A 20,549-nucleotide genomic window follows, 5' to 3' on the forward strand; every position below is an offset into this window, starting at 1 on the left:
ACACTGAGTCAATTTTTTAAAATACTTGACTCAACTGAGTCCAATTTTAGATTTTTATGCCTAGTAGTTTACAGTCTCAAAGGTATATTAAAACCACCGGAGTCATAATCATGTGTGTGAAATGATACCAAGCACCTTGAAACTATATAACATTTGTGATCCACTGAACTGGAACTAAATGTGGTGATTACTGACTTCAAAAATACTGTTTATAAGAGAAGAAAATACTAACCCACCAAATAATCACCCTTGTAAATTAATTGTTCTGATAATAATGCAATGAATCTTATGCACTACTCAGTCTACTCTTCTTTATAATATTTTATTTTTGCAGATGTTCTTTCTAGTGCTTCAAACATTAAAATAAGATATATCATTTAAATAATCATTGCATTAAAACCTTAGGTCAATTCTCAATCATGGATTACTTGCATGTAATATGTGTCCTCCCCTCTCCAAAGCACCATATATTCGCCCACTGTGGGCTCCTTGCCTGATTCAGAGAAACTGTGAAATGGGGACATTCATTTCATGATTGAAAAATTGGATTATATGTAGTTCTGAATGATGTGGGATGAAAACAATTGACTCCCTATTTCAAAAGTTGCAACTGTGACTTTTACAGAATTTGATGCATCCTTTGAAAAGTGATGATACTTTGAGAAGAATTGCTAAGCGTCGGATTCAGTCAAAAAACATGCTTAACTAATTGGCTTCTTGCAAAATCATCTTACACTACTGGATTGATACCATTTGTTAAAAACTCAGAAATTCTATCAACATCTTTCCAAGTGAATAGTACATTAATGGTTATTTTCCATTTGAATTAGCAAATTTAATTGCTGGGTGAATTAAATACTTAATTGCAATAGAAGACTGCAGCAAATTTGGGATTGACTTTGTATGTTGGCAGGTGAACGTGGTGCTGCAAAATGTACTAGTACAAAATGAAATGATTACAGCATCGTAGAATTCTATAAAGTTTCTTACATTACAGACCAGCTTAAAAATAAATCAGATACTAGAAATCTGGATGGGAACCTCATGTTGGTTGCTTCAGGATAGTCAAATAACATCCAATTTTATTTTTTATTTTTTAAAAGAAATGAACTGATTAAAAAATATGGCTGGGGTTCTTTTTCAGTTCTCTGAACCTCATTTGAGAAAATCCTATGTGATTTCAGTTGTAACTCTAATATGTTTAATATAGGTTGTCAGAATTTCATCTGTTTTAAGTGGCAATAGTATCTATAGCAATAGCAATAGCACTTAAACTTATATACAGCTTCACAGTGCTTTACAGTCCTATCTAAGTTGTTTACAGAGTAAGCCTATTGCCCCCAACAATCTGGGTCCTCATTTTTTCCACCTCGGAAGGATGGAAAGCTGAATCAACCCTGAGCCGGTGAGAATCGAAGTACCAAACGCTGGCAGCTGGCAGTCAGCAGAAGTAACCTGCAGTACTGCTTTCTAACCACTGCGCCAATGCAGTTCTTTACACTAGCACTGCAGTAGCATCTAAAATTATATTAATCTTTACACCACCTTCTCAGTGGCCTCTAAAATTGTGTTAATCCAAATATAGAACTGGCAGACAACACTGACATCTTTCATTCCATAAATGGAAATCTGTTCTAAAGACTATTGCCAAATTCATTCTTATGCTATCAGTAATAAAGTCTAGACTATCAATATATCCTTAAGTTGTCCATCTTCAATTTGTTTTGGCCATATTTTTGTTGGTGCTGTTCACTAAAACTTCCCCTTTGTGGATTACTTTTTCCACAATGGTCTGTGAAGGTGATGTTCTTCCATTCTGCAGACATGTCCAAACCATCTTAATCTTTATGTTTGCATTTCAACCTCTCTTGTAGGTTATTTACTGAATCTCATTGTTACAGTGTCTTCAGACAGTTGTGGAGGAAAATTCCAGAGGATGTTGTTGGTGTCACATTAGGACACCATCAAGCTCGTTCAGGCCTGCATTTAATCATGCTCATGTCTCAAATAGTAGGGACGCGGTGGGTCAGGGGCTAGGATGTTGAGCTTGTCGATCGAAAGGTTGGCAGCTCAGCAGTTCGAATCCCTAGTGCTGCCGTGTAACGGGGTGAGCTCCCGTTACTTGTCCCAGCTTCTGCCAACCTAGCAGTTTCGAAAGCACGTAAAAATGCAAGTAGAAAAAATAGGGACCACCTTTGGTGGGAAGGTAACAGCGTTCCGTGCGCCTTTGGCGTTGAGTCGTGCCGGCCACATGACCACAGAGAGGTCTTCAGACAGTGCTGGTTCTTTGGTTTTGAAACGGAGATGAGCACCGCCCCCTAGAGTCGGCAACGACTAGCACATATGTGCAAGGGGAACCTTTACCTTTACCTTTTATGTCTCAAATCTGTAAGATTTGAGCTAGACCAGCAGGACAGTGCCTGCAAGATCTGCATCTTTGTTTTCAGTGAAATGAGGCACCACATTAACAATTCAAAGAAAAGCAGTGGCTCTGCCAATTCTGATGTGTACTTCTCCTTTTGATGCTGATTTCTATTCTTCCACCAGTGACTCAAGAAACTAGAACTAATTACAAATCCAATCTATTTCAACTCTGTTGGATAGAGACAGTATGCTGATGCAATAGGTAGTTTTCTAAAAATATATCTATACATATATACAGTACATATACATTCTCCCTCTCTCTCTCTCTCTCTCTCTCTCTCTCTCCCTTTACTCTCTGTCCTCAAAATTATGACCTACTCCAAAAGTGATTTTTACACGTGTGCCCAATATAAGCCCTATCCCCCAAATAAGTCCTAATTAAGACCCCGCCCACTCCAGGGTGCACGGCTAAAAATTAAGCTAGGGTGGGAATGAGGGTATGGAGCTACCCTACTGCTTATCTTATCAAGTTGCAAGCCTTGCACATCTCGACACCTGCCTTGCCAGGCCATTTCTTCTGCAGCCAGCAAGGCTAGCAAGGCTTTCCTGATGGCCTCTGCAGCCAATAACAGAGCTCTGGATTGATCTGGAGCTCTGTTATTGGCTGCAGAGGCCTTTAGGAAAGCCTTGCCGACCACAGAAGTTCCTGAAGGCCTCTGACAGCGAAAAGGAGGCCAGGGGCAACACGTGCAAGTGAGGTGACTCAGTGAACAACATCCCACCTCCACCTGCAAAAATAAGACCTAGTGCCTTTTTTGATGGCAAAAAAATATAAGACAGGGTCTTATTTTTGGGGAAACATGGTGTGTGTGTATGTGTATGTGTGTATATGTATATATATATATATATATATATATATATATATATATATATATATATATATATATCTCTTTGGTTATTCGGGTTTTCTCCCGCGTAAAATTGGAAGTGTCTTGGCGACGTTTCGACGAAGTCTCATTCGTCATCTTCAGGCTTCAGCTTCGTGCTTCTGGGAGCAATGTGTGACTGCAGCTGTGTCTATACAGACTGCAGCTATATATATATATGTACACACACACACACACACACACACACACACACACACACACACATATGAAAAAAAGCTGGGTCATACTATTATTTTACATTCCATACTGGTACAATGAAATTTTGCAGAAGAGAAAAGAAGAATGGCTAGAAAACCTATTACACCTTTTGTGAAATTTTTCAACTAGCGTTTCCACTGGCATATGCTACTTACTGCTACTTTCTCTCCCCACCCCCAACACTCACTGGGTCCAATCCAATAAGATTTATTTAAAAAGGACAGATTTACTATTGAAAGAGAGTTCTTAAGCATCCATGAAATATTTAAAAAGTTAATCACAAGCATACTAAAAAGCATTAAGATAACAGCTTCACACTGACAAGCCTCAAATAGGCAGCTTGCCAAACTGTCTATTACTAATCTGGGTTGGCACTGTTCCCCAAAGCAGGAATTCCATTTTCATCTCCATGTCCTTCAAGTAGCTATATTAAGTTGTTTTAAAATTAATTTTGCAAACAACTGTTTGAATAACATCACGTTTCTGTCAATGCTGCTTTCACACGTCTCTCTTTGATGCCACTACCTTTGAGGGTAACAGAGCCAAACATCAGTCCAAGTAGTGAGTCTTGCTGTCATAGAGATTCCTTTGTTCCTTTAACTGTGAAAAAGGTTTTTTGGCCCTATAACTTTTATTACTAAACCAAACAGACAGTCTTCCCACTGTCAACAAAGGCAATTCTAGTCTGTTTACAGAGTTTCAGCAGGGAGGGAAGTAAGAATATTAGTGATTTTGGAAGGACTGAAGAATGCAGTGAGTAGTAAACAAAATGCCCAATTGCAGGAACAGGGCAGCTAAAATCTCTCTGGATTTAAAGAGAGGTAATCTGATCGCCCATATGTGCTCTGTGTAGCTGCTTTTTTTGTGAGCAGATGACAAGAACTGTGTTTTTGCAATAGGCCTGCTATCAGCTGGGAGTCACAACATTACATTGTGTTTACAGCCACTAATATTGCCTATATGGGCTTTAAATTCAACTGGTTTGTCTCTTAATCACTTTGAATTTTGTTCATTTTTTAATCTTTGCCTTTCTTTAAAGATTAAGAACCTTCAGACTGGCAAATTTTATGAAAATCGGTGGGTGAGTGTCCTTCAATCTTTTAAAAAAGCAGTTTAACTACAAGTATAAAGATCTATATTTTCTGGAATATACAGCAAGAGGATGATTATCCTTGGCTTTGGAAAGTTTCAAACAGATTAAGAGCACAGATAGATCTAAGATTTGGACGTTGAGTGAAAGGATTCTCTCCCTTGGGGGAAAAATGTTCTGTTTATAATCCGTACTGATTCAAAAAACTTTGAAGATTAGACATTAGAGGGCACCAGAAGTCTACTACTGAAATGCCATTTCACACATGGTAACATGAAGTTTTTGACCCTTTTAACTTTTTAACTCTTAATTAGCAGCGGAGAGGATTAAGCCCCACTGAATAAAACTGAAATTGATTTATAAATGGAATTAAAAATCAGAGTTTGTAAGAGATGGAAATAATGGATTTACAAATGAAAAGTGATTATTCAAAATTGAAAAAGAAGTACAAATAATAAACCAGACAAATGATTTGGATTATTCCCTTATACTGAATTTACAAGAGGGGTTTTCTGGGGTTGCTACATTGGAAGTACAAAGAGGGTTTGATAAAAATGAAGAAAAGAACTCAGAGGAGAAGCATACAGTTGCTAGAACTTTCTTTGGGGATTTTAAAAGACTGTCCACAGAAAGTATATAAAATTAATTTATTTGACTAAGGTTAAAAGATTATTTTGGGGAATGTTGAATAGCTTCTTGATTGTGACTGGATTATGGTAGCTATTTCAGGGAATGCTGAATTATTTTTGAGTGGGATTAAATTTTTATTATTTCAAGAAAGATGGAATTTATTTAGAGAGAAAGAATGGTTTCAATCTGGGTGCAACAGATAATTTATGATACTTATGTTGTCATTTCTAATAACTCCTGCTGGACTTTTGCTGTTTAAATAATGAGGGATGAGGTTTTAAAGATGGGTTTACAGATACTGGGGAAAATTATGTAATGAAGAGATGTTTGATTTTAAGAGATAGTGGTAAGATTTAATGTTGGTTATACTTGGGAGGATTTTTTTATTTTTATTTTTATTCTTTTCTTCTGTTAATTCTTTTCTGCGCCTTATATATAAGTTTTCTGCGCCTTGTATAAGTTTTACCTATATAATATAATCTCTAATAAAATTATTGAAAGAAAGAATACCGCTTATTAGTATTTCCCCTTTTCTAAGTCCAACTTTGAGGAGAACAGAGACAGGGACAATATGATACCATTATATTATATCAACAGTATCAGGCATTCCAAAGACAGTTTTAAAAAGCTTGTTTCATTTTGTTTCATAAATTCTCCCCAACTACAAGAAAACAATACTTAAGCAGCATTATCTCATCCACACTGATACACTTCATTTGACTAGATCCATCCATTTGCCTCAGGAATTCTGGGAGTTGAAGTTCACAGATTGTAAAAGAGCCATAGTTCCCCACCCCTGCTATAGGCCATCATCAACCCATAAATTAATTCTGAACCACTGTGGAAAACATTTTGATGGGAAAAGATTGACAAATATTGCAACATAAAATACATAAAACAAATTGAATCCAATCAGTTTGCTAGCAAGGAAGAAGGAATGTGACGGTGGATTTGCTCTCAAAGATCACACCTAAATCTACTTTTTAGGTTAGCTTGACTTGGAAACCACCAAGTTTTTGTTTTCATCTAATATAGAAAGTTTGTTTGAGGGTCAACAAGACTAGGAGAAAAAAAACTTTTGCTTCTATATTAACAAGGTAAAGTTTGCATTTTTTCACATCTAGGTACATCTAAAACAGCTTGTACTCTTGCTAAATTACAAATTGTTGTGCATAATCTTATCGATGAACAGTAATAACATACAAAGTCAACTAGTCACCTGCCAATTGGAGTCTTTAGTCTCTTCAGTGGGCAGTGGGATAACCAAAAGATTCTGAAGAATAAATGCAGCCTACAAAGAAAAAAAAAGACAAACATCAACAGTGCCATCTGGCTGCAGTTAAAAGAACCTAGGCTAGTACATACTGAATCAATGCAATGCAAAGTATATATTAAATTCATATATCATAATTTTTCTCTTTTAAGCTTTTGGCTATGCAGTGGATTATTTAAAAAGAAATCAAATCTCTAGTAGAATTGAAGAAAAGATGGAAAATTTTCCTTCTATGTAATTTTTCTAACAAGTTCTTGCACAGATCAACAGCTTAAAAAGATGAAAGTATTTGTAATTAAGCTGCTATTAAACTTATTTTTAATGTTAATGTTTTAATTGTTATAGTTCAGTCTGAAAATTGCTTCATGTTGCTTAATTTTTCACAATGGCTAACTTTGTTGGTTTACACTGTGGAGAAAGATCCTTTAAAATTATTATGGAAAATTGTTTCATTATTTTACATTTCTCTCCTGGGAAATTGCAATCCCAGAACACCTAGATGGCCTGTCTAGAGGCATCTTATGCTATATGAAAAACAGGAATAAGACAGGTCTTGGGAAAAACACAAAAAATAATGTAGTGATCTTATTGGATGTAGGAATACACTGGAATATGTTGGATATAGGAATATATAAGAAATATCCTATTCCTATATATATATCTAGTGAGAGGCACAGTGGCTCAGCAGTTAAAGACACTGAGCTTGTCAGCTGGAGAGTTGACAGCTTGGGTTCGAGACCCGAGCTCCACACAATGGGGTGAGATAGATAGATAGATAGATAGATAGATAGATAGATAGATAGATAGATAGATAGATAGATGGATAGAGGTAACCTCACACATACGTGCTATTCGTTCCCGACTCTAGCGGGTGGTGCTCATCTCCATTTCAAAGCCAAAAAGTCAGTGCTGTCCAAAGACGTCTCTGTGGTCATGTGGCTGACATGACTAAATGCCAAAGGCGCACAGAACGCTGTTACTTTCCCGCCAAAGGGCGATTTTTTATGTGCTTTCGAACTGCTACGTTGGCAGAAGCTAACGCACTATATATATATATATATATATATAGTGTGTGTGTGTATACACACACACACACACATACATATACATATACAAGATACACATACAAGATACATTGCTGCAAGAAACTTCAGTAATGCTTACCTAAGATTTGGAGTAATGTATCTAATGTATCTAGCACTATTCATATAAGAATCATCCACTCTCAAAGTTTTATCTTTAATTCCATACTTCATTGTTCTCTATTTCTTGGAGAATCTTTTCAGAAGAGAAAGGGAGATGGGCAAAAGCTAAGTGCACAGACCATGCTCTTCTAGATAAATGACCTAGGCATATGATTCAATCCAAGAAAGTACCAAGTTATAACCAGTTGAAAAATCATTTTTACAGTTGTATGATTTACAAACCTCTCTTCGCACCATGCTGCATTCGGATTTATCTAGAAGGATGTTAATCACTGTTCCCCATAATCCTCCTGATATGTTCTGGCAACTTTCTGCTAAAGCGAAGCAGCCCTCGTCTAGTGATGTAAGCGCTGATCCTATTGCAAGTGAAGTGAACTTTACCTAATATCAATAAAGAAAATAACATTGCATTTATTTAAATATTTGTGGGGTTTCTTATCTTTAAGCACTACCCTGGCTGTTTGCATGAAGACAACTTTTTATCCTAAACCCAAATGAATTTTCAAAAAAATCCAAATTTAAAATATCAGGTTTTTTCCTCTTCTCTCACAATATGGTTAAAACAGCAAAAAGAAGTATTTTTAAATCTAACAGTCTTATGCATGAAAACATTTTATGCACTAGAACCAGTGGTGGGTTTCAAAAATTTTTACTACTGGTTTTGTGGGTGAGGCTTGGTGGGCGTGGCATGGCTTGGTGGGCGTGGCAGGGGAAGGATATTTTAAAATCTCCATTCCCACCCCACTCCTAGGGAAGGTTACTGCAAAATCCCCATTTCCTCCCAAACAGCTGGGACTCGGGAGGTAGAGAATAGATGGGGGCAGGGCCAGTCAGAGGTGGTATTTACCGGTTCTCCAAACTACTCAAAATTTCAGCTACCGGTTCTCCAGAACTGGTCAGAACCTGCTGAAACCCACCTCTGACTAGACGGTAAAACAGAGAAAATTATAACTTTATCTAATAAACATCTTTGAATCCACGATTAGTCATCAACTTTGCTGAATATATAATCTTAAGAGATTTTTTTAAAATTAAGTGATGTATCGTTGGTATTTGCCACCAGAAAAATAATCTTAAATGTATACAGCTACCTCAAATTTATGTTGGAAATTTGAACAAGAAGGGAGTTTTTATCATGCTTGATGGCCATGTAAAACAGCTAAACAAGTAGGATTCAAATACATATATTAATTCAGAAGAGCTGAAATATTAACATACAATTGAAACCAGAGTTTGAGACTGATGAGCAAACAATTGGGGGAAAAAATCATGGAACTCTTCTTGGAATTCTTTGTCTAAGTATAACAACAGCAGCAAGACTTTTATATGCATAACAATGGAAATATTTGACACTACAATGGTACAAGGGAAGAATGGATGGTAGATCTAGCTGAGATGGCATTAATTGATAGCTTTGATGAGAAAAAAGACTGATTAATTTTAAGGCTGACTGGAAACCCCTTTAGGACTTTTTGCACGAAACGGGGGGGGGGGAGGGAGGGGAATGTAATTAGGACATATGGATCTGATGATTAGAAAAAATGGTAGAAATAAAAACAGAAATAATAGAAAAAATGAAAGTTATGGTGCAAATTTAAAGTATGAATTTAACATAAATTTATACTTCTAATTGCTGCAGAAGAAAACCAGAAGTCACTTTTTTGTATTTCTTTTTCTTTCTGCACTTTTGGCTTTGCTTTTCTTTTCATTCTTTCCTCTTTCTTTTACTTTAATTATTAGTTTGTGTTAGTTTTTATTTCAAAAGTCGAATCAAATTATTTTTTTAAAAAAACTTGGCTGAACACAAATTTCAGGAGTTTTACTAGGTTTAATAGATTGGGAAAGCTTGTTTATGTCACAATAAATCATTAAAATACACAGAACCTTGTTGTTCTAACACTTCTCAATAGAAGCTGTTTTAAGATCCCCTTCTGTTCAGCTGTGCATATATTATATTAATGTGGGACCCAACTGTGTTAAGCAATAGTAGTAGTCCACAGTTAATGAACAAATGACAAAGCCTCCAACAGCGATTTACAACCTGATTTTGAAGTTATCACAGATGCAACCCCTCCCCCCTTAGTCATGTGAGCATATTTTGGGACCTTGTCAGTGTGATTATGATTTTTTAAATTTATTTATTTTTGGCTAGTTTCCAGCAATTACTTCCAGTTTCTGGTAAAAAAAAAAAATGAGGTAAATAGATTTACTTAATGACTAGGATTTTCCTTAATGACCAGGGTGTTTGCTTAACAACTGTTGCAAAATGTCTACGGAGAGTCTCAGTCATCCAGGTCATGGCTGTCCCAAAGGTGCTTTTTCAAGACTTTTCAGTCGACTCTTGAAAAAATGCTTTTGGGACAACTGCTGCAAAACTTGCCAAACAAATTGGGTCCAGTGGCATGGTGCCTTGACTTATGAGTACAATGATTTATGACTGTAATTCCGAGCTCAATTATAGTTGTAAGTCAAGGACTACTGTATTTATGACTGGCCCTCCAAGTTCTATCACAGTACAGTCCCCACAGCCATCCGATCATGATATAGGCGTTTGGCAAACAGCTCACACTTACGATGGTTGCAATGTCCCAAAGCCACATGATTGCAAAGTTGGCAGTCACTGGAGATTGCAAAGCAAGTCAATGGGGAAGGTGGCAGAGAAGGTTGCATTCGCTCCTGTAAGTCACTCCAATTGCCTGCTTTTTCTCCTGAGGATCCCACTATGGAGCTCAGATTCCATAATGGCTGGCCACCCACAGCTCCCCTCTACCTACAATCCATATCACATACACATAGATCCACCACCTGCACTCATGCAGCATCGCAGCACTTCTTCCCCTGCATGCTTACTATGCCACAGTATCCCTTTCCTTGCCTGTCCTTGCGTAGTGTCACTGCATTCCCTCTCTTCCCTTCAACACTCCTTAGCCCTCATTTGCCTGCTTGCAAGCCACATAGGACTTGTGAATTCCTGCTGGCTTCCCCACTATCTTTGCTTGTTAGAAATTGGCAAGAAGTCATAAGTCACAGACACATGAAGTCCTTGCTGAATACAAGCAATGGCAATTGCTGGGTTTGCCATTGCTTAGTGATGTAATAATGTAACATTGCACTTCATGGCCATATTGCTTCGTAATTGGAATTCCCGTTCCTATTGCCATGGTTATGAGTAGTGGTGGAACAGTGGTTAGAATGCAGTGCTGCAGGCTAATTCTGCTGACTGCCGACTGCCAGCAGTTTGGCAGTTCAAGTCTCACTGTCTCAAAGTTGACTCAGCCTTCCATGCTTCTGAGGTGGGTAAAGTTAGGACCCAGATTGTTGGGGCAACATGCTGACTCTGTAAACCGCTTAGAGAAGGCTGTAAAGCATCATGAAGTGGTATATAAGTCTAAGTGTATTTGCTATTGCTATTAACTGCGACTACTTGTATCAAATTGAATCTATTTCAATCCCTCTTCCATGCAGCCTCCAAGAATTCTAAGAACAAAAGAGCTCTTAACAAATTATCATATCCTTTACCATGTCAACAAGTTTTTTTCCTGTGAGATTTCAACCAAACTAGCAAAAAGTAGCGGTATGGGCTTTTGGAAACAATGGTTCAAGAAAAAAGAAGCTATGCTTTTTCTTTCTGTGGGGGCAATGGTATTCCCACATATGAGAGATTTCTAAACGATACTTTTAAGTTGAACATGTACGTTCACCTACCACAGCAGTGGATGGCCTGTGCTATAGCAATAATATGCAAGACGGTTATTCCAGCAATAGGTAATCCCTCAGCAGAAAATAGGATTTTCTTCTGTAATTCATACTTTTCATATCAACCAATGCAGAGAGACATGAAAGAAGTTGTTAGAACAGCTAGTCTTCCAACTGCTATTTTGGTTTATAAATGGACAATATAACTTCAGAAAGTCAGGATTATTTCATCCACATCCTTCCCCTTTTATATTTACTGTAATTATTTGGCTATAATAATGACTATTTTCCTTCAATTACTCCTCTTTTTTTCTCTCTCATTCCACTTATCCACAACTACTGAGAAAAAGAACTCTGTGCCCATTCTCCTCCTCCTTGTTTGAAAGCTTTGAGTGAATTTTTTCAGTACTAAAGAGCACATCAAAAAACCAATGTGAACCAGATGTCCAATCCACACTTTCAATGAAATGGTGTGTGTGCGCGGGTGTGTGTAGGTAGACACACACAAACACACACACACACACACTTTAATCAACACTGGATACGAGGCAAAAAACAATGAAAACTCTTAAACTGAAGCCAAAGTTAGATTAGGGCAGTGCAAAGGAATAATTTCTATCTAATTTTAGTTCTTGTTTTCAAAAGCCGGACCATTTTGTATGCTAATCTTTGCACAGAACAAAACATCTGCCTTCCTTATTTAACCAGTAGCTGACAATTGCCAGAACAATTTACAATTTGATCATAATGGTGACTATGTTACAGACTTCTGATTCTTTCTCTAAGTATCCCAAATAAAAAAAGAAAAGCATCTCACAAGTGATTGAAGTCTATGGCAGAGCAAACAATGTTATTTAAATATTTTAAGGACAAGAAGATGATTTCTGAAGTCTCTTCAAAAAGATGAAAAACTTCTGTTAATTGGGAAGCCTTATATGTGGCAAATTCCCATTTCAATTGTTTCCAAAATTTAAGGCAGAAAAAAAAAGCAGCTAGTATATTAATAATCATTTGTGTACATTCAATGAAAGGTTAAGAAAAAAATAGCATACATGTAAACTCAAGATTCTGAGTATATTTATTATGAACAAAATAATTCCAAGGAAAAATGATCAGCATCAGTTTTGTCTAAAAAGATCCTGCCTCTACTGGCATTAATCCGATGTTGTATGGCCAGGAAAGGTTTGGGAGAATCCATATGTTCTTTGGATTTGCAAAACAAACAAAAAGGACAGTTTCTCCTTTGTATGCTGTGGGGGTAGTACAGATAAACAGTAACAGAAAGACCAAACCATCTAAAGTTCTTTCCACACTTGATACTGAATCAAAAAATAACCATACAATTGCTAAGATCATTATTTCCTACCTCTGCAGTTACAAGCCTGGGAGCCAAGTTGGTAAATAATATTTTCACTAGAAGAACAGCGCTATTATGGCCATGACAATGGAAAAATACTCAATAAAAGATGTGATTTTTACTAACCTCGGGGTCTCTATCTACCCATAATGGAATAAGCCACGCTAAGCCTTGTCGAAATTGACCTTGTTCTTCACTGGTATCATATGGCAAGAACCAGAGTGAAACCCAATCCTAAAAAGGAAATAATTTCTATTAAAAACCAAACAATCAATCTTCGGATTCTCTCTGAACTCAGTTTACATATACTATGAATTGTTTATACATCTTCCAATACTTAAACCTATGAACTTTTTGAGTCAGTGAAATGCATATTCTAAACCAGTGCTTAAATAGCACACATAATAAAAGAATACTAGCATATTTTGTAAAGTTAAAAGCACAGGGAAAAAGATCACCATCTATTCTGTTAAAGTTAGGAAAAAATGAAGTAAAAATAAAACCAAGAACTCATTTTGCTTCCCTTACAAAACTGCATTTTATACTTGAAGTTATAAATGTATGAAAAGGTTATGTGCTAATTTAACACTAAAGTTTTATTAAAAGTTATTGTTGGTTAAATTAAATTGAATATACAGTTAAAAACCTAAGGAACATAGAATATAAAATAAAAGATAGAGTCTGTATCTCTTATAGGAATGTAACTAACTATTTCATCTAGCCTAGTTGGAAAAGAGTCCTTACACTAGAGGAAATAACTCTGAAACTGAACAAAAAGATTTTATATAAAAGGTTTCTGGGATTTTTTACTGGAGAAAAGCTTAATTTCTAGGTATGCTTTCTTACTTTCAGTTTCTCCCAACAATTATGGACACCATTATTTTTAGTTCAGTCACATTCCTTTAAATATAGTAGTGGTTACATATCAATGTAACAAAAGCAAACTTAAAAAAAACAAATGAAGATATCAATTCATCTCACTTTTTCGCACTTAGTTTTCCTTCCCATCATCAAAAGGCTGAAAGAATACATTACTCTTACTAGAAATCTTGTCTGGTCACTGATAGAGGAGTTTAGATGCAGCCCACATATAGCCCAAGGGTCAAAGAATACTCATATCTCTATTATAATATAAGCAAACCAATATGGGTGTCTAGCAAGAGAACTAAAATTTAATTTGCATATATACATATAAGATGAACAAGCTGATCAGATGTTGCATAGTCAAATTTCAGGTTATAGGCATGTTGATTTTTATTCTGCTGAATGCCTAGAATGGACAATTACAATAAACTGTTATGCATTAGAAAAAGTTTGTCACTCTCTAAAGGGAAAAAAGAAAAAACCACCACCCTAAAAATTACTAACTAATCAACTGATTACCAACTAATCAATTTTAAAAATCTAGTCGCGTAACCTTGATACATTATTTTAAACTTTACTATACATTTAGTCAGTCATCAGTCCTGAGGGCAATGGTCCTTCTTAAATACTAAATGGTTCCACTTCTTACAAGCCAAAAATAAAATATTAATGCTGTAATGTAAAAATAATATAAAGAATAGTGAGGTGCAAAAAAATGTATACTAAGCCAGAGGTGCCCATTGCCCAATATTTCTGGCTTGGTGGCCCAGTGGGGGGTGGGCACGGAAGAGGCGATAGTTCCCTGCCTGCACAGCTCCATTTGCGTGAGCGGCCACCGCTGGTATGAGGGGAAATTTGTGTGCACGCAGGCGTTGATCTGCTGCTTGCATGACCCTGTTCCAAACAGGCTAGTTGTTCCAAACAGGCCTATTATGTGGCCCTGTTCCAAACAGGTGTGTATTAAGCAATATACTAATCAGAGAGAAGTTTATCTTATTGTTTTCATACCTCATCTAGAGCCTGAATACTCATTTCATGGGACAAGTGAAGCAAACAAAGGACAGCACTCTTGGTAACGCCTTTTCCCATGAAAGACATGGCATTGCCTCCCCACTCAACATAAAAAGATGAGATGACCTGAAAGGAGAAGCAAAAAAAAAAATGCTACTCAAAGGCATCACAACTTTGTCACAAATATCAGCTTATCGACCCTTAACGTTAAACTCTGGGACAGTTTTGAAGGCTGCTTGGGAAAATGAAACTTCATTTACATGCGGATTCTGTCCTTTCTGAGTTTAGAAATAGCTTTGTCTCTCTCAACGCATACATTTAGCAATTATTAATTCTTGTCCTTACTGGATGCTGGCCAGATGTAAAATGTAAAAAAATGTATTAATTGTGTCATTTTGGGGATATGCAAAAAGTGGAAGAGTTTAAAAGCCTGTAGAATTTTAATCAAGGCCTGAAGAGCTGACAGCTATTGTGCAATATATCTGGGTACATAAACTGTGAGAGATAATATTTCCTTTGAATTATGCCTGCATAATGTATGTCTAAAGATCTGGCGTGTGATAATTTTATTTTGCTTATTTAAACTATCATTTAGTTCATTTTCTAAATTTTGCATAAACTCAAATTAGATGTGATATAGGATGTCTTTAATAAAATTTCTGTTACTTTTACGGATAGATAACAGGTGTAGCAGGAAATGGATCTGACCAGACTAATTATGGCTGAGGAAAGCTAATTCACACTCCCCCTCACTCATTTTGTCACAATTTAGCATACTAACCTAAACGATGCTACAAAATCCCTTGTCGCGTTGTAAGGCTCCATTCTTACCTGATCTCTGATTTAGACTGCAGTCCAGCAGGAAGATCTTTTTCTTATTAATTACACAAAAGTTGCTGTAAGATTTTTTTCAGCTGTGAGGTTATTTTTTTTTAATACACAAATAAAAATATAATATTTAAATTACACATAACAATTAAAAATATTCTACTCTGCTGGACTCTATGTTAAAATGTTAGAGTCTACTTGTGGTGCTCTCACAAAGGAAATAATCTGAAGATTAGGGCTTTTTTAAAAAAAATTAATCAAATAATATGGAAGCTATTTAAAAATAAAATTCAATATATGCTATTTTCTATCTAATTCGTCTTCAGAAGGGTAACTATTATATGACAAGTGTGTTTTTCAAAATTAGCAATAGACACATATTTGTAGCCCATAGTAATGAAAGGTGTAAACATACAATTATTAATGAGACTATTCATTGAGGAACCTGGTAAAATAGTATACTAAATATTTTCAAACGATGAGCTCCCTAGAAAAACTTCCAGTTGTACAGGACACTGTTTCCCTTCTCTCTGATGAAATCTTGGCTGGAGTGCCAAGCATTCTGTTTAAAGCAGGGTCAATCCACTCTTTTTATTTCCCAATCACACAAAATTTATTCGTTGTTCATTTACCTCAAGAAGGCCAGCTAAGTATTTCTTGCAAATCATGAATGGCTCCATTGTGACAGAGTATGAACTCCAGCCTGGCAGTGCTGTGACATGAACCATGCTATTTAATATCCTTTCCAAAAAAGGTAATCCATAGAAATGAGGGGCATCTGTTATTCGCAAATACTGCAGAAGCTTCAAGGCTAGTTCTGTTCGGAAATAACCAGTAAGTTCCAAATCTTTTCTGTAAAAAAGAGAGAAGTTGATAAGATAGGGTATTAGAGAGCCAGTTTGGTCTAGTGCAGGAGTGTCAAACTGGTGGCCTACAGGCCAGATGCGTCATGTGTAGGCCACGCCCACCTTGGCTCCACAAAGACAAAAAAATGTCATTATATGTTATGATACGTCACGTGATGTGATCGAGTTTGACAACCATGGTCTAGTGGTTAAGGCACCAGGAGACTAGTCATACTTTAGTTAGGAAGCTATCTGGATGACTTTGGGCCAATAATTCCCACTCAGACCTAGGAAGTAGACAAAGGCAAACAATTTCAGAAATCTTGGAAAGAAACTAGGAGGAAACTTCTGAAAGACTCCTGAGGTTCTAATTAAGCTTTGAGGCTGATTGTGGTCCTGGGACATCAGATCTTGCACTTTAAGAATCAAATAATTATACTAGTGATTTATATTGCTGGGTATCTCATTTTATGCCATACCTGTCAGTAACAGACATGAACTTGAGTAGAAGTGTATTAAAGAAAGCAATCAATTCTTTCTGCAATTGTTGTCTTACAGCTGTCTTTAGCTCATCAGATTCATCTTGTGCTGGAGATTCTGGCTGTACCACAAGATCTAATAGAGATTTTGGATTCTGCACAGAAGATCAAGGCATAACATCAGTATAGAACATATGTTTCATTACCTACAGAGCATAAAACTCAGGTTGAAGCTAGCAGTTGACATGCTTTTTCATACTAGAAAGAACCTATTTAAGAATAAATTTTTCTTAACAATTTATACAGAATTAATATGCTGCCTAACGGAGATCACCAGTTATTCCGTAAACTAATTTCATTGACATAAAAATTCAAGCAAGCAGATGGTAAGATTTTCCTGGCAGAGACAAGACAAATTTACCAAATGGTTTATTAATTGACACTGATTCCTTGGCTACAACCTACCAGATTTAGTGAGTTTTTGAAGACAGTTTTCTTTTGGCGAATATATTTAAATGTACTTCCTGTCACAATAGTCATTCTATGGCAAGCATACGTTTCTCCTGATCTAAAATCGATTTTTATTCAGAAAAAAACATGATTGTTTCTAATGCATGTGCTTTTTGTTGTGGAAGTTCTTATACATCTTATTTTTATAAGAGTTAACTTTTAATAATGGTGGAATAAAAATCTAATAAATGAATGAATGACTAATGGAACAAAGTCTCTTTTTCTGCAGAAGATCAGGGTCCTCCTAGAGGGTCCTCCTAGAGGGGACTCCTCCTCCAATTCATTCCAGTATGCATAATCAGAATTTTAGACCATACTATGGGAATTTTACACTATAGAATTTTAGACTATGGGAAGAAATTGTCATTTTCTAAATTAGATTACCCATAGATTGTTCCATCCAAAAAGAAAAAAAGAAAAAAAATCAACGCCTTCTTATACTTACTATGCACACATAGTAAGTATACTAAGTAGAGATAGTAAATAGAAAGTAAAAAGTCTTCTGAGACAACTGCAATGATACAGATCTGTAAGTACAGAAGTACCTTGGTACTCATTGTGAATTGGTTACGAGAAATGTGATGACCACCTCAAATGATGAATACTAAACAAAATTTTCCCATAAGGAATAATGTAGTGAGTAATATGGTGAGTCATAAGGCAGCTGATACCAACAAGTCTGCGTTGAGTATCAAACAAATGTTGAGAATTGGGACAAAATGTTTGTGTCAAAATGCATTGAGTACAGTTGAATGCCAAGCTACCACTGTATGTAAAAATACATAATTTGTTGAAATCAGGTGTTACTCAAGACCCTTACATGCTTCAGCACCACGTCCAGGATCCATTTTAGGTGTTCAAACACTGAAATATTCTTCTGTTCCTTCATAAACTTGTTTAAAAAACATATGACATCAGCCAAAAGTTTTTCATCCTCTGAAGACGCTGGAAGGACTTGAAGAAACCTGTTATGCACAAACCATAATATCATACATGTCATTTTGTAGCAGTATCCTCTCACTAGCATTACATGATTAATGTAGTTTGCTGAAATATAAAGTTAAACTTAAAAAGCTTGAAAGCAGCAATATGCTGGTGCTAAATATAAATGTCAGAAATACAAAGATGAATGCAAGAGGTCTTTTTTCATAATAATAAAAATAATAAACATCAAAAGGTTCGACTATGAAACGTCATATTTTAAAAAAAAAACATAGCAGAAGGAGTAGTCAAAGAAGAAATGTTTTGCCTTTATCTTTTTCCCTATTCTTTATGCAGAACCATCTGTATATACAAATCATACAGCCAGAAAATTGCCAAAATCAGACGTCTCACTGATCTAGGCATTCCTCACAATATTCTGGCAGGCAGATAAATGCAGGGCTTACAGTAGGAAGGGCAAAAGAGCAATACATGTTTTGTAGCACTGCTATATCCTTAGCCAGCCTGTGAATGTGAAAACTTCTTCCTTTTTGGTTGCTAAATACACCTGATTTACTGTTTTCAAAGGCATTTCTTGCTGTGGAAAATGCTTGGGAAGATTCTAAAGAAACTGGCTTTGAAAATGTCGAAGCTAAATCTACAGTGACAGATGGCTTTGTAGTCAGTTAGGTACCTTGTTCTTACACACCAACCTGCTTAATGCTGTTTGCCAAGCCAAGGACTTGAAAGTGGCTCCACAAGGACTACCGCTGCACATTAATGCCAGCCTATCGTTCAAAATATAAAAATTCATTTTTGTGACAGCAGCCCTAACTTCCCCGTGGGATGCTGCTTGAGTGATGGCATTAAGACAATCCTGAAGACCAAAGGTTGCACTCGTTAACTTAAGGGTAATAAAACTTTCTGAGGAGAGCTTTAAAGTGCTGGAAAATCTGGAATTAAAAAAATAGAACATTAAAATGGCAATTAAAGGATTTATTTTAAAGTAACCAACAAATATAGCATCTCAATTTAAATTTTGTTTTTTCTTCTTTCATCACATTGATTTAAAGTTTTTTCTTTTTGGTTTTGGAACCATCAAATAGAATTTGATCTTCTTGTTCTATGGGACAGTTCATGAAATCTTTCACTACAGTGTTTTTCATAAGTTTACAGGTTATACAAAGAGTACCACAAATATATGCCTAATGAAGATTGGAAGTATGGCAAGTTTAAGGAAAAACTAAGGATATGGGAGAAACGAACAATTCCAGCCAGGGGTCTAAATTTAACAATTTAGACCCCTGGCTGGAAATTTTGTTAGGAATCTCTGACTTTAAAACATTCTTGGATTCCTGTTTCATCTATCCCTGATTATTAATCATACTAGATGGAGAGGACAAAATTTGAAGTCTAATCTTAGAGAGTTATATTCCAACCCTATTCCCAAATGGAGTTTCAAGGTTTTATGGTAGGTGCCATTCATTAAAATAATAGTATAAAAATTTCCAAGTGAAGACCCAAAACTAAGTCAGGATTGTTCTTTGTTAAATACAAATTGGAAGAAATATTAGAACCGGAACAACAAAATGAATAGCTTACTGTTCTGCTGCTGTCTCATAACTGGCAAGCGCAACTAAATTATCTGCTCCATGGAACCAAGACAAGTTCCAAGCCATTTTTAGCATATCTGATACGTGTTTTGAGGCCCAGAATTCACAAGAAAATGGTAACACCACCGAGTTAGGGCTGACAGCATGATGTGCAGAGACTTTAATAGGTAGATGATACCTTTAGGAATAAAAAGGGACAAATTGAAATAACGCTGGTTTTGGAGAACAAAACTTGTATTGCTCATTATGATCATAGTCATGGTTTAAGACTTCTGAAATATTTCTTTACACACTACTCTTACATGGCATATAAAATGAGTTCCTATAGTATAGCCTTTATTGTCATGGTACATCATGTATACAGAGAAATTGGTTAATTCAAATTCAGACTGGTTAATTCAAGTTACTGACAGTCCCCCACATTGACTTTACATCGATCAATTCTGTAGAATCAGTTCATCATAAACTAGAATCCGATTTAAAAATAACATTCTTATGCCACATCTTAAGTTATACCTTGAACAACAGCAACAATCAACAGGAGCATTTATAATTTTAACTCTATGTATTGGTTGAGTATATACACACTGAACTAAGGCACAGTTTGTTTTAATCATGGTTTAACAAAATATAGTGATTAGGGTTCACACATAATTCCAATTAATGCCAACCTATCATTCATTGCAATAAATTGCAACTACTATGTCCCAGTTCACAC

The 20,549-nt window shown here is 36.0% G+C and overlaps 1 protein-coding gene across 1 annotated transcript in view; it reads right to left on the reverse strand.

Moving 5' to 3' along the window:
- Window positions 1–20,549, reverse strand: part of RTTN (rotatin) — an 81,921-nt gene that overhangs the window by 39,090 nt on the left and 22,282 nt on the right. The window contains exons 17-25 of the mRNA XM_058178563.1: window positions 19,821–20,009; window positions 18,932–19,171; window positions 18,118–18,262; window positions 16,788–16,942; window positions 16,096–16,315; window positions 14,633–14,761; window positions 12,887–12,994; window positions 7,930–8,088; window positions 6,449–6,520 (exon numbers count right to left, since the gene is read on the reverse strand). Of these exons, the coding sequence (XP_058034546.1) occupies window positions 6,449–6,520; window positions 7,930–8,088; window positions 12,887–12,994; window positions 14,633–14,761; window positions 16,096–16,315; window positions 16,788–16,942; window positions 18,118–18,262; window positions 18,932–19,171; window positions 19,821–20,009 (1,417 nt within the window). The remainder of the gene's footprint in view (window positions 1–6,448; window positions 6,521–7,929; window positions 8,089–12,886; window positions 12,995–14,632; window positions 14,762–16,095; window positions 16,316–16,787; window positions 16,943–18,117; window positions 18,263–18,931; window positions 19,172–19,820; window positions 20,010–20,549) is intronic.

This window comes from Ahaetulla prasina, chromosome 3 (genome assembly GCF_028640845.1).
Source record: "Ahaetulla prasina isolate Xishuangbanna chromosome 3, ASM2864084v1, whole genome shotgun sequence".
Classification (NCBI taxonomy): Eukaryota; Metazoa; Chordata; class Lepidosauria; order Squamata; family Colubridae; genus Ahaetulla; species Ahaetulla prasina.